The 13882-nt window shown below is 38.9% G+C and overlaps 1 protein-coding gene across 2 annotated transcripts in view; it reads left to right on the top strand.

The window, feature by feature from the left end:
- The window catches only part of MAN1A2 (mannosidase alpha class 1A member 2), a 129860-nt gene extending 117245 nt beyond the window's left edge, over positions 1–12615 (top strand). The window contains exons 11-13 of one of the 2 annotated variants that reach the window (XM_021549098.3): positions 2338–2510; positions 9723–9838; positions 12293–12615. In XM_021549098.3, the coding sequence (XP_021404773.1) occupies positions 2338–2510; positions 9723–9838; positions 12293–12425 (422 nt within the window). In that variant the 3' untranslated portion in view covers positions 12426–12615. Of the gene's footprint in view, positions 1–2337; positions 2511–9722; positions 9839–10884; positions 11243–12292 lie in introns of those variants that run through there. The other variant, XM_021549099.3, reaches the window with a different exon arrangement.
- The last annotated feature ends 1267 nt before the right edge of the window (positions 12616–13882 follow it).

Below are 13882 nucleotides of genomic sequence, written 5' to 3'. Positions count from 1 at the left end.
AAAGGCTTTTTAAGAAGTGTTTTACTAAGGCCCATTAGGGACATTAAACAGTTAAAATCTAAGCAGCAAGTATGTGCATGGGGGAAGGAGATGGGCATAATATAGAAAACAGGATAGAGGTAAATAGTCCACTCTTGCAATGGATAAATGCTGATTAACCAGCAGTACTCTAATATATTTGAGATATATATATGTGTATTAAATATATACTGTATTTATATACATTCTAAGTTTATAGTATTATTACATTTCATATTTTAGTATGTATTATATATAAATAAAGCATGCACATATATAAATTATCAGAAAAGGGCAGGAACAGTAAGCTAAGTGTGCTGATAATAGCAAAAAAAAAGTACTACACAAGGACCTTTTGAGGGTGAGTAACTGCATAATAAATTGCTAAATTAAATCCAGTGTAGTTAATTGTAAAGTGAGGCACCTATGAAAAAATTATTTCTAACCTCACATATTAAATGATGAGTGCTAACTGACCATTGCAATTCAGGAAATTGCTTTTGAGATTATGAAAATGTCAACTCAGTAGCACTCAGGAAAAACAAAATGAGAAAGAGAAAAATAGAAAATGTCATTATGCCACTGTATTAATCTCATCTGCACCTTTTTTTTTTTTTTCCTGTGTTTGCTGGTTCTCTCTCATTTTACAAAGAATATAGTAGAACTGGAAGAATTTCAGAGAAGGGCAAGAAGATTAACTAGAGGCATGGAACAGTTTCCATTCAAGGCACAGCTGAATTAGATAGTATTAATCAGGGTGAAAAAGGGACCTTCTAGGTAGGAATCAGCAGATTTGCAAAATCACATAGGGATTGGAAAATGTTTCTGCATCAAGCAGGTATTAGAGATGTAGAACTCCTTAGGAGAGGTTGTTTTGGATGCTCAAAGCTTACACTTTTAAGGAAGCACCAGATAAGTACTTGGGAAATAAATCTATTAAGAATTACTGACCACCTAAAAAAGTATGTCTATTTTGGGAGAAGTCTTAAGCTCAAAAACAGTAGAGGCTGGTAGAAAAGATGGAAAAAGGTATCTCATATACCTGGCATGTGCTTCCACTTCCCCATCAATGTCTGATTTTGGCTAATGTTGGAGATGTCATACTGGAGCAGACAGAATTCCATCTAGTTCAGTATGACCATTCTTATATTCAAAATTTTGGATAGGTAGAACTCTGTGTCTAATCTTCCCCATTTTATAGTGAGATTTATTAAATTTTTAAAGTGAAACCAATAATGTGGCCCATTTTGAAAGAAGTGCAGTAAACATTTCTAGATGGAGTGATGCTTTTTGTTTGGCATCCAGAGCCATAGTCTCTTGAAACAAAAAGATTAAGGAACTTCTGGAGATTTTCTGCTGGGGCATGTACTGAGAGTTGCTCATATTTTCATTATAGCATTCTAAGGTTCCCCTTTCAGACCCATCAAACCTTGGTTAATTTGAACCTCTAGCCCATAGGAATTACATGATTAATTGCTTTGATAATTTTTAAAGCTCAGTGCAACTTCAGAGTTCAGAGCCTTAAAAGTTCCCTGCCAAAACAAATGGTGAGATGCAGTAATAAGAATACATTATTAATGTTAAATTTGAGGACCAATGTACAGCTGTCTAATACAAAATTTGTGTAACTTCATTGTTGACAGTATTTCTACAGCTGTGTTGTTCTTATATGTTCTTAAGGTTGTATCTTCCAGGTGCTGGCACAGGACCTTTACAGGTTCCTTTAAGGACTTAAACAGTGAATCTCTTACTTCAGAGATTTATTTTCAAGTGTATTTAAGACTTCATTACCCGGTTGTAAACCCTTTACTCGAAGATCACAGCACATCAGTTACAGTGGCCTGACAGCACATGCTTAAACCAAGTTTGGATAAAGATACAGGTTTTTTGGTATGACACTACTTGGTTTAGTTCCTAGATCTTTTCCTACTGTGCTAGGTGGGATCAAAGGACATTGAAACCTGTGTTGACCCTTTTTTCTTTTTTCTTTTTCTTGTAAAGAGCTGATGTCGGTCACTTCAATTTTATCCTACAATTGAATGTGTTAGTGTATTTATATTCTTTGTGTTCCATTAGTTTTCAAGAGGATTACTGTAGTCCTGTCAAAATAGGTAGTTTTCTCAAAGGAATTAGATAAATTATTCATGAGAAAAATTATAGACCTCAACAGTAGGAAATATTTATGAGACTGCTTAAAGGTTTTGGGTTTTTTTTCACAAGCTTGGCATATAGCAATCTCCTACCCATCCTTCCTGCAAAGATTAGTAGGGAAGAAATTTTTTCTTACTTTTTTTTTTTTCTGGTTTGTTTCCTCTGCAGCACTGAAGCTGGGCCCAGAAGCATTCAAATTTGATGGTGGCGTGGAGGCGGTGGCAGTACGGCAGAATGAGAAGTATTACATCCTCAGGCCAGAGGTGATTGAGACCTACTGGTACATGTGGAGATTCACCCACGATCCCAAGTACAGGCAGTGGGGCTGGGAGGCAGCACAGGTAACTGTATTAATTGTCTGTCGGTAATTTAATTTTGTATCTTTCCTCTTTGAAGCCACTTCAGTCTCATGGTAATGAAACACTTCAAGTGGTAATTGATTTTCAGAGTTTCCTGTAAACCAGGGTACATATGAGGGTGCACACAGTTATTGCTATTTTGCATCTGCTGAGTCAGATGCTCAAGTGAGAGGTGCATTCAGCATTACACAGCCCATGAGTTTAGGTGTGGAAATAAAACTCCCTTGTCATGACTGCTACTGACTGTTGTCAGTAGTGCTCAGCTCCCGAGAGTTTCTCTACTTCCCTGCTATTGCTCCAGCAGTCTTTGGAAACAGCTCAAAGCCAGTTTCAGAGATGAGAATAAACATTAAAGATGACAAGACAGTAATGAAATATTTTGACTACATCCAGAGGAGATGAGGGGAAAGGAAAGGAAGGGACAAACCAGGAGACTGGGTAAGTTTATTCTGTGGCTGAAACCCAATTTTGCTCCTGAAGCAAGAGATCAAGAAATGTGGGAAGAGATCTGTTGAGATGCCTGTATTCAGAATATTTAGCTAAGCTCAGTACTATCCCTCCCTCAGCACAGCTGTAACACCTAGAAGAGGCCAAGTATTTTACAGTTGTGTCTTAGTATGGTTTTCCCTTTTAGTCTGTTTTATTCCAACCAGAATTATGTTATTCTGGAGACAGGTTCTGCATTTGTATTCCAGAATGCATTGCTGCTGTCTCAAAACATCAAACATTGAGTCTCATCATCCCTGCGGCCTAAACTATGCATATTTCTAACATGAGAAAGTTAATAACCTACTTCTTGCCTGTGTAGATACAAAATTCTTGCTGATCAGACAAGCTCCTTTCAGAAGTTATGGCTGGATGATCCAAGCTGAGGTGGAGTCCTTTGCAATAGGTTAAAAAATGTACAAGTGTAAAGATTTTCAGGCCAGGATCAGTCTCTTAAGCACACTGCAAAGCATGTGTTTTAATTGTGTTTTCCTCAGTTTTCTCCATTTGCTTTCATTATCTTGGTTCCCGTTAATGCTTTCAAAACAAACCCTCCCTTCCTTCTCCTCTGCCTCCAACTTTCTCTGTATGCCGGGTAGGATTTTATTTTATCCTGTCAGCCTCCACTAAAGCTGTAAATCAAGCAGCCCCTGTGCTTAATTGCCTCTGTCCCTACAGACTGCCTTCTTCTGCTTTTTTTTTTTCCTTGATAGAAGATTTCTTTATAAAACATAGCCATAAAATATTTTTGACTTTTTCATAAATAGTTTTGCAATCCCCTTCTTACCACAATTAGGAATTTTCTTACCCCACCATCATACTGGCACAGAAGCTTGAAGCTTTTTGTTCCCCAGGATTGTCTGTTCATTGCATATAGATAATAAGTTCTTGTGTTTATTCTTCACACCTACTCACTACTTTTTCTTCTTCCCTATCACACACAGCTCTGGCTGTGTTTATTCCATCATTTATAAATAGAGAAGAGTCTGGTGTGACACGCAGAGCAGTTGGCTTACTGCTGTTGTACAACACTGTCTGAATTTGTCTTCCTTTTGCCTTCCAACCTCTGAAGCATACTTGGATTTATTATCTATATTTTTTTATAAAACTTATGCACTTTAGTGCAAATCTTATGCTTTGTTCAAGGTCTGTTTTGTTGCATCTCTCCAAATCCAGTGTCTCTGGGGGAAGAGCCAGGAAGTTCAATCTTACATTCCCTCAGTGATCATAAATCCCTGTGACAGGGTCTCTATCTCTTTCCTGATTAAAAAAAAGGCTAATTCTCCCTAATACTGTACTTAGCACTAGAGACAGCATTCATCTCAATTGTATTGGGCCAGTCAAATTGGATGATGGTGTGCTGGGGGGCTGGCTGGAGTATTACAGAAATAAGCATGCAGGATATTCAGGGAAAATACAGAAAATTACTAAAATCCTTTTCAGGCTAATTATTTGAAAGCAGTAAGAGTCACCACTTCATAATAGGCATGTAAAGCCAATTACTAATCTGAGCTGTGTGAATGAAGGGTTCAATTAAGAGTTGTGGACTTGTGTATCTCACTAAGTAGGACTCCACCACAGAGGCAGTGAGTTCATCAGAGATTCTGCTAACAGTGAAAATAAATAGCCAAGACCTGAAGCTTGGGCTAACTTCAGGCAAATTGAGGACTGATAGACAGAGAGGAAAGACCTGTATCTCTCTGCTGTCATGAGACCTCAGTTGCGCCCAGATCTGGGGTCCTCAGCACAAGAAAGACAGAGACCTGTTAGAACAGATTCCAGGAAGGGACACAAATATGATCCAAGGCTGGGAGCACTTCTCCTACAAAGACAGGCTGAGAGAGCTGAGGTTGTTCAGCCTGGGGAAGGGAAGGCTCCAGGGAGACCTCATTGCAGCCTTCTAGTAACTAAAGTGGGCTTATTAAAAGAAGTGAGATGGTGTTTTTATGTGGGCAGATAGTGACAGGACAAAAGGCAATGATTTTAAACTGAAAGAGGACAGATTTATATTAGAAGATAGAAAGAAATTCTTTACTGAGAGTGTGATGAGGCACTGGAACAGATTGCCCAGAGAAGTTGAGGATGTAAGTGTTCAAGGTCAGGTTAGATGGAGCCCTGAGCATCCTGTTCTAGTGGCATCCCTACCCATGGCAGTGAGGTTGGAACTAGGTGATCTTTGAGGTCCTTTCCAACCAAAGCCGTTCTGTGGTTCTGCTTAGAGAAGAAGAGTAGACAGAAAAGAGCCAGACATAAGTTGGAGGTAAAAGAAATATGGTTTCACAGTTTCATGGGTTAGAAGCTGTGAGTACGACAGCTGGTAAAGAAACTGGCACAGCTTTTATGGGCATGTTGTTGGCACAGTTGAGAAAAGTCACATATGCCACAAAAAAACACCCTCAGAGAAACTGAGGGAGCTGGGGTCCAATGTAGAAGCACATCAAATTTTATTTCCAAAGAATTTATGTTCATGTTGACCTCCCTGTATGTTACAGGCCCTGAAATTTCACTTTGTGTCACTTTTGAGTTGAGACACATGTATTTGGCAGAAGTGTACTGTTGAATATTCTCCTGTTCCATTCTGTATTTGAGTAAAGGAAAATAGAAAATCCACTACTTCTGGTAGTTTGTTCCATTATTTATTTATTTTTGTTGTTTAAAACCCCCCCATATTTTATTTCCTATTTGAATTTGCCTAGTTTCAGCTCTCAATCACTGGGTTTTCCTATGACTTCCTATGCCATTTTAAAATGTCCTTTATTTTCTTTCCAAAGAATTTTCATAGATTATAATAAGCAATGTCCTAGCAGGAACTCAAACTGAACTGTCTTACATGGCCATGGAAGGCTTTGAAGTGTCTCTGCATTCCAAAGGTTGTCTCTACCTTCCAGACTAGCCTGGGTCTGCAGTTACACAGTCTTGATGACTAGATTTAGGATTATGTGCCTGGTTTTATGAAACTCATTTTGTTTGGCACCCAGTTACCAGCAGATTACGCTGTCTGCTGTTATTTACGTGTCATTTTAGCCAGCAGAAGTGTTGCAGTGATTGATAAAACTTCAGACTGCTCCTTGTGGATCTCTGTGAGAAGCAGCTCTATTTTGTGATGATTTTGCATTGCCAGTTCTTTCTTAGAGCACTGTCAGTCAATTTTAAATTGAATTATATTGATATGGTAAAGTGCTGCCTTGTCTTCCCATAACATCTTAAATACCATGTCAATTGCCTTAGAAGCTTTTAAGTTTATTACAGCTCTGCGGTTACCTTTATTTATCAAATTTGTAGCTCTCAAAGAATGAAATCAAGCTTGTGACCAAAATAGTTTTCTATAAAACCCTGCTGATTGGTGTCAGTTATCCTCTAATTTATCTATATATATATATTATATTTATATTTATATTTATATTTATATTTATATTTATATTTATATATATATATATATAATATATGTATATCCACGTGTCTCTGTAATTGACTGGAACAACATCAGATATGCCATCCTAAAATTATTTAGTCTGCCAATGCCTCATAATGGTAGCAATACCCTTCCAGTTTGCTTGGAGCTTCCCTGTATTCTGTGGTGCAATAAATTAAGCATTGTTTTATCAGGGAGACTGGTCTTCAGCTCTGGAGTGAAAGTGTATCTGGGTGGAAAATTAGATGCCACTACACCAAGTGCTCTGAGGTCTCTGTGAAGACAGAATACAGAGAGTTTCAAGTGGCAAATTTAAGCAGCTTGTCTGTAGCACCAAACTTTTCGGCCAGTTTCCCAAAATTCTGTACAGCTCGGAATCAAGGACAAATTATTTGTTCATGTTTAAAAATTTTCTATTTGGATGAATAGCTGTAAAGCAATCTTTCATATGTTTTTTTCCTGTACAGTTCGTTACTACATGCATTATGTAGAACTCTGATCAGCTAAGGTAGATCTTTGCCTATTCTGAACAGCGTTTATCTTCCCAAGGAGAAATTTCTGAAGATGCAAGGTTACTTAGTAACCATAAGGAAAAAAAAAGTGGATACAGAGCATACATTTTCTTTCTTCAGGCTTGTAGACTTGCTGACTTCACCGGTGTTGCACTTAGTTACCCAAATATGAGACCTCTACAGCAGAGAGCAGAATCTCAGTACTATCCATTAGCTGTAATTTCCAAATAAGTTTTGTCTCTTACACTGGCTTGAGGATTTAATTCTTCTGGAGGAAGGAGATGGTGTCCTAACAGTGGTACCATGTATTCCTTGTTTTCATTTTGCTACAGTCACTAGCAGGTTTCTCCTGTACAGGCTGTGGCACATAGCATCAGGGTTGCTAACTGGTTGACCAGAGAATCTATGTCCTGATCAGAGTGTATACTGGGAATTCTGGCAGGAGCTGGAAACACTGGGGCTTCCTCCTCCATCTTGCCATGCTTCAGAGCAGACAGAAGGTCATGTTCTGCATTATTATAAAAAGGGATATGCCAAGAGCAGGCACTTCAATTTTCTGCCTATAAAGCAAAAGTGCTCTTGTTTATTCATATAACACCTGCCTGGTGGCTGTAGGAGTTCTGGGGAGGAATATGCAAATGGTTCTGTAAACAGTATATGCATTATTTCTTCAGAAGCTAAGGAATTAATTTTTTTCTTTCATTTTTGTTGGTTTGGTTGATTGGTGTGGTTTGATTTTGTGTGAAGAGAGTGGTGTTGGGGTTGTTTGTGTTGTTGATGTTGTTTGGCTGTCATGTGGTAGCTAGCATCACTTTGTTGTGCAAGAGCATGCAGAGATTGTCATGCATTTGGTGCTGTTGGGTTAGATGTGTCACATACCTTTCTCCTCACTGCAGAGAAAATCTGGTCAACCCAGATCTCAGCACGTGAGTAGCCTCAGTATAGCCCTGGTCTGCACCAGTAACAAAATCTGAAAATAATTCATCCAGACACTTTCTCCTTTTAGACTCAAGTCCCAGCAAAAAAATGGAGCGTTTCCATCTAAACTTGGAGAAGGCTGTGCTTGAGATAAGGAATTACAGCAAGCATTAGATTTTGCCAAGAAAGACTGTACCTTTCTTGGCATAAATCCAGACTCTAGAGCCACAGCCATTCCAATAACATACTTTTGCCAGTCTCTTCATTTGCTTTTCTAAAAACCTTCCTTTTCGGAAATTTGGAAGAACTTTGTACAGTCTGGATTATTCTTTATTCCATAAACAGTCTCAGATTTCTACAGGGTAAGAGTGTATTCTAGGAGGATGTCAATGGAATACCTGCTGTGCTATGACTTACTGCCCTGGGTATCCTGCTCAACTTTTCACTTTTCTCCTGATTTCAATAACAGCATCTGCTGACTTCTTTGTCCATTTGTCCAGTGGAAAATTCCTCTTTATCTCCCAGTATTTCTAGTATGCAAAGGCAATACTGAGGTCCTTGAAGAGTTAGTTTTGACTGAATCTGTTTTCTCTGCATAGAAAGGGCATCATTCAAAACTTATCTGCTCTCCTGCCTTGACTCCCCTCAGCTTCTGCAGAGTATAACTAGCAAAAATCAGAATTAACAGAAATGTGGGCCTAAAGCACCATGTAGAGAGGAGCTTCACACAAGGCTGTTGGGCTGAATCATAGATTACTGAGCTACAGGTGGCTGTGTTCAGTTGTTGGTAATGACAGACATCCCGAGACAAACATTTTCCTTCATCCCTGCTTCTTTTCTGTCCCTGCATGAATCTATTAAAAGAGTTGGTATCTGCTGAGGAAGCACAGTCAAAGCAGCAGGGAAGCACAAATAACCTGTGAATCATTTCAGAGTCGTTTCTTCAGAGCCAGTTTTAATGGCTAATATCCTTGTGTGCTGTAAGGTCATGAATGCGAGTGGAATAATGAAAGTGTAGGCGAGAGGTGCTTTGAGCTACTAACACTTTCCATTCTCCTCCTCTTCCATTGTGCTTTTCACAGTACTGTATTGGAGCTGGGGAGGAGGGAGAATCCATTGGCCCCTTCCTTCATGGATTGTGCATGGATTTAAACTCCATGCTTTAAAGGTAAAGACCTCTGCTGCAGTCCAGCATGCAAGCTGACTTGAATTTCAGCTGTATGAACAGGAAACTGAGAATAGCATAGGTAGGAGAAGGAGATGAGAGGAGAAAGCAGCAGCTAGCAGAGTTTACAGGATGGAATCAACAATCCATAAAGATGAGTACAGTATTTTATTTCTACTTTCAGTAAGTCTCCATGACTAGCTACCAATCAAAGAATTCCTATAACTCTTCAGACTCTTCCAGCTCCAAAATCCAGGGATATTTTTTACCTTCCTGTGCACATCACAGCACTTAATCCATTGACTTGACTGATGTTCTAGCCAATGTCACCGATGAGGAACTGCATGAGCTCAGAGAAAAAGTCTATGGAGTCCTTGTTATGTCATCAGTATCAGCCAACCGTAAATACCCAGGAAAGAAAGTGTTCTTCCCCAGAATACTTTCTTAGCATGTAGCAGTTTGTCAAATGTGGTGTCATTAATAACCCTGGAAGGATGCGACTTCTGTATGTGTCCAGTCTCCTTTTCTTTTTTTCAGCATAAACTGTTAATGTCCATAGCATCCTTCAACAAAGAGATTCACAGCAGAAAAATGCAGCACAAAAAGAACCACCTTCTTTGTTGATCAAGCCTGATATTTTAAAATTTCCAAATTTTGTTTTACAGTTAAATTCTCTGTGTCTTTTCCCTTCCTTTTTGCAGGCAATTGACAAGTATTGCCGAGTTAGTGGTGGCTTTTCTGGTGTCAAGGATGTGTATTCCTCATCTCCTACATATGATGATGTACAGCAGAGCTTTTTCCTTGCTGAAACTTTGAAGTAAGTAATTTTCACTCCTGCATCTTTCTGTAAAAACTCAATTCTAAATTCTAGAAGATGTTTCACAGGTAGATAAATGAGGCAAAGACTGATTTTGAGTATTAAGAGCACCAAATGGAATAGAAAGCATGTCCTGAAAATGGCAGGTTTTGTGTCTAATTCAGGCATCACAGCATGTTTCACTGGGAAAAAGGGATTCCAAGTTCATCATGTCTAGGGGGATAGTGTGGCTATTCTGTCCTTCTGCTGGCTCCTTACCAAATTCCTCTAGGTAATTACAATATTTTGTTGCCTCATGTTACCATTATAAAAAGAAAGTCAGCCACTGCTACCTCCTCTGTTGTCTTCTTTAATTTTATTTTGCTTACTCCTTCAAGTTCATTTTCTGGAGACTAAAAGCAGTGGTCCCAAAGAGAGAGGCAGCAGTTTCAAGCAGGTCAGGTCAGAGAAACAGTACAACTCCAAGAGCTGATGGTGTATGATTGATCTGCCTTTAAAAGCCAAATAAGAGAATGAAATCTGCTCCTAAGGCATTTCTGTGATGGCATGGCTGACTTTTGATGTATCACCAGAATCCTGTCTGCATCTTAAATAATCACAAGGAGATCTGAAAATTCACTGATGCATCAATGAGTAACTGGATATACTATAGTGCCAACATTGCAGATGGTGGCAGTTCTAGGAAAGAACTCAGCATTTTTTACTGACTTTTGGTTTGGAGCATTTCCTGCTTGTGAAACAAAATATTGAAGAGCTGGATATTAGATGTTTTTGACATTGATGCAATGGGCATTGCCCAAAACAGAAACTGGTTTCACAATGAGATAGCCCAAATGAAAATAAAGATGGAAAAGTTTGGTGTGATGTCTTGAGGAAAAGGAAGATGTTCCTCAGAAGAGGGGCATAAAATATGTCTTGAATAATACCTGCTGTAGTTTTTTTTTTTTCTATTGATGATTACTTCTGCATATTCATTCCTCTCAAATTCACATTTGGTAACTGTCCCAAATATGCTTTATTGCTGCTTGGATACTTCAATTTATCAGAGATACACAGCAAATTTGCAAGTTTTGAGCAGTACTTGGAATGAAGGTACCTGTTGAGTGGGAAGGATCAAGATGGAGAAACAGGTTGCTTAAGTTATTCAAAGGAAAATTCTGACTCAAATGAGGAAGGTGAGTTTGAGTAAAATGAAATATTGCTGCTGTGGTGAGAAAGAGCTTGGAGAGCTGCAGCAGGAGAGAGTGAGACAGAAGTATTGAGGAAGGGAAAGGCCTGATACTTTAAAGACTAATGAAGAGTGTGAAGAAGGAGACAAGATATGTGTGACAAAACTGAATCATCTCTGCAAGAAATTTTTATCTGTAAACAGTAAATAGATGAGGAAAGAAAGAAAAAGTAGGGCTCCATTGACTGGATTGCAGATAGAGCTGGCAAATAAAGGCAGCAGAAGAATTGATCAGGCAGTGACACAGGGCTGAAAGCAGCAGACACTCCCAGTGTCTGATAGAAAGTGAAGGAACAGCAGAACACATGTGCACATTCTAGATGTGCCAGAGTCCACTAATAGGAATGACACCCTTTCCTTGTCAAGTGCAGCAAGAGCTGTCTTTTTCTGGATGGCAGGAAAGCAAGCAGGAGGTGAGAGATCCTGTATGCCTACACTGTTGTGCTTGCACTCACAGCCAGGTTTTCTGTAACAAGGGAAATGTCTTTTGAGTTTTAGCTGCTGTGTTAGGAAACTTTGACAGATCCCTACTACCAGTATGTCCTGCAGAGTTATAGCACAGTCACATTCAAAAGTGTGCATTGAGACAAAAGGAACAACAAATACTTGTTTTCTGCATATGCCCAGTAATCCTTATTTTGTTGCATGCTTCATGTCCTCTGCATGTTATTATAATGTACAAAATCTGTGAAAACCCTCTGCACAATCTATTGTCCCATTTCCTCTCACCAGAAGCTGAACCAGCTTCCAGAATGCTGATGACAAATCAGATACTGCCATGGTTTAATAGCTTCTCTTGTGCTGCCATGAAGTCTTTGGTTTGGATTAAAGAGGATTAGTCATTTCCAAGTGGGTTTACTCCATTAAGAAAAGCTTTTTGACGATTTCTTCTCTGCTCTCCTGTCCCCCAGATACTTGTGGTTGGTGTCTTGATGTTTGTTTTACGCTCCAGGTCTTTGAAGGGAGACTCGAAAAACAAGTTTCTTGGAAAGATTAAAATGCTGTGTTTATAACAACTTTTCATTGAAGGACTTGACCATGATAAAAATTACTTCAGATCATCATAATAGGGAAGGTTGTGTGTGTGCTGTAAAAAGATTGAAAGCAAGTAATTTGTTTATAGCTGTAGCTGCTGAACTGTGGAGGCCTGAAGATGGTATGTTGCCCCTGCCTGCCTATGCTCTGCTTTAATACCCATGTTTTTCCATCTCTGTCTTGGTATCCAGGTATTTGTATCTGCTTTTCTCCAATGATGATCTTCTACCATTAGACAACTGGGTTTTTAACACAGAAGCTCATCCTCTGCCTGTTTTACATTTAGCCAACACCACACTGTCAGGAAATCCTGCATATCGATAAAAACAGCTCTATGAAGAGGAAGAGAGACTGTTTTCAGCTCTGTTTTGTTTACATGGACCACTTGAGACTTTAGCAGGAGGGGAGACAGACAGACAGACACTTGGTAAACCTAGACCCCGAGTCAAGCAAGTATTGGCATGGGAAACGAAGCTCTTCAACATATAAATAAGTTAAAAGTTCTGTTTTATACATGACCAAAACACGTGAGTGTGATTTTTGCAGGACAGAGTCTTCACGCGCTTTGAATCCTGGCAAGACATGGAATCTACAGATAATATTAATGCAGCAGCACGAGAAAGAGGAGGCTTTTCCATCCAGGGAAAGGAACTTGCTGCTTGCTGTTGCAAGGAACAACACACAGTCACCTCTTCAGATGGGTGGGTTCCAAATACCTAGGTTTTCTTTTCCTTTCTTTTTTTCTTTTTTATTTTTTTTTTTTATGATGGCATGAACAAAGCAACACCACTGCACCAGCAGCATCAGGATTTGAATTTCTTTCTGTACCTGTCTCAGTTTTCTAAGGAGCATCTGTCCAGACTGGCAGCCATTTTCAGAGCCTCTAATCTGTTAGACCTAAACTCTAAAGTACAAAAAGTATTGCCTCCTCATTTTCCCTTTCAAAATAATGCTTATATCCAAAAAGAAAAAAACAATTAGTAAGCATTTGGTTTGTAGTTCACTGTCAGCAGAGTGGGCTTAGTTCATTTGGCAAGCTCAGTCAGAGTCTGGAGAGTATCACAGGAGTAGGAAGGAGCCTAAGTTTCCCTTCCTCACAAATTATGTCACATGAAAAATGCTATTCTCTTCTTAGTCCTGGTTCTTTTAGCTAAATAAACAGAGAGGACAACATGAGCATAAGTGTTTAATGATTTATATAGGAGGATACAGTATATGGAACTAAAAGAAACTCCCCTTGAGCTAAGCAATGAGAGTTTGCTGCTCTGTATTTTTGTACACAATCTGTTATATTTCATTCTTTGGATACTATTCACAGAACCTTCTCTGTAGGTATATGTGTGTCTGACAGAAGCCTAAAATTGCCCTTGATTTACTTTACAAAACTTGCTTTTCTTCTGGGTACTCCAGTACAAATCCAACATGATCTTTTGAAGCAGCGTAACATCTCTTATATGTGACTGGAAAAAGAAACTGAAGAGTCTCTTCTTTCATTAATTTATGATGCTGCTAAATGCATGGAGTATTTTCAAGTACTTTATGGCTGGGCTGGATAGTATCACTTAAATTGAGTCTTTTTCAGTCTTCATTTATTTGCTAAAAAAAGTTTCATCTTTCTAGGTTTTTTATATTTTCAGTTTTGTCTTTCTCGATCTCTTTTTACTGTTGTTCAGAACCCCTTACAGCTCAAATTAGTCTTTTTACTTGCCTATGTAGCTCTCAAATTTTTTTTGCCATGGTGACTGGCCCCTTTGCTGACAAACAGCCTTTAGTTGGAGGTT

Source organism: Lonchura striata, chromosome 2 (genome assembly GCF_046129695.1).
Source record: "Lonchura striata isolate bLonStr1 chromosome 2, bLonStr1.mat, whole genome shotgun sequence".
NCBI lineage: Eukaryota > Metazoa > Chordata > Aves > Passeriformes > Estrildidae > Lonchura > Lonchura striata.
This window is presented reverse-complemented; position numbering and strand designations above follow the sequence as displayed.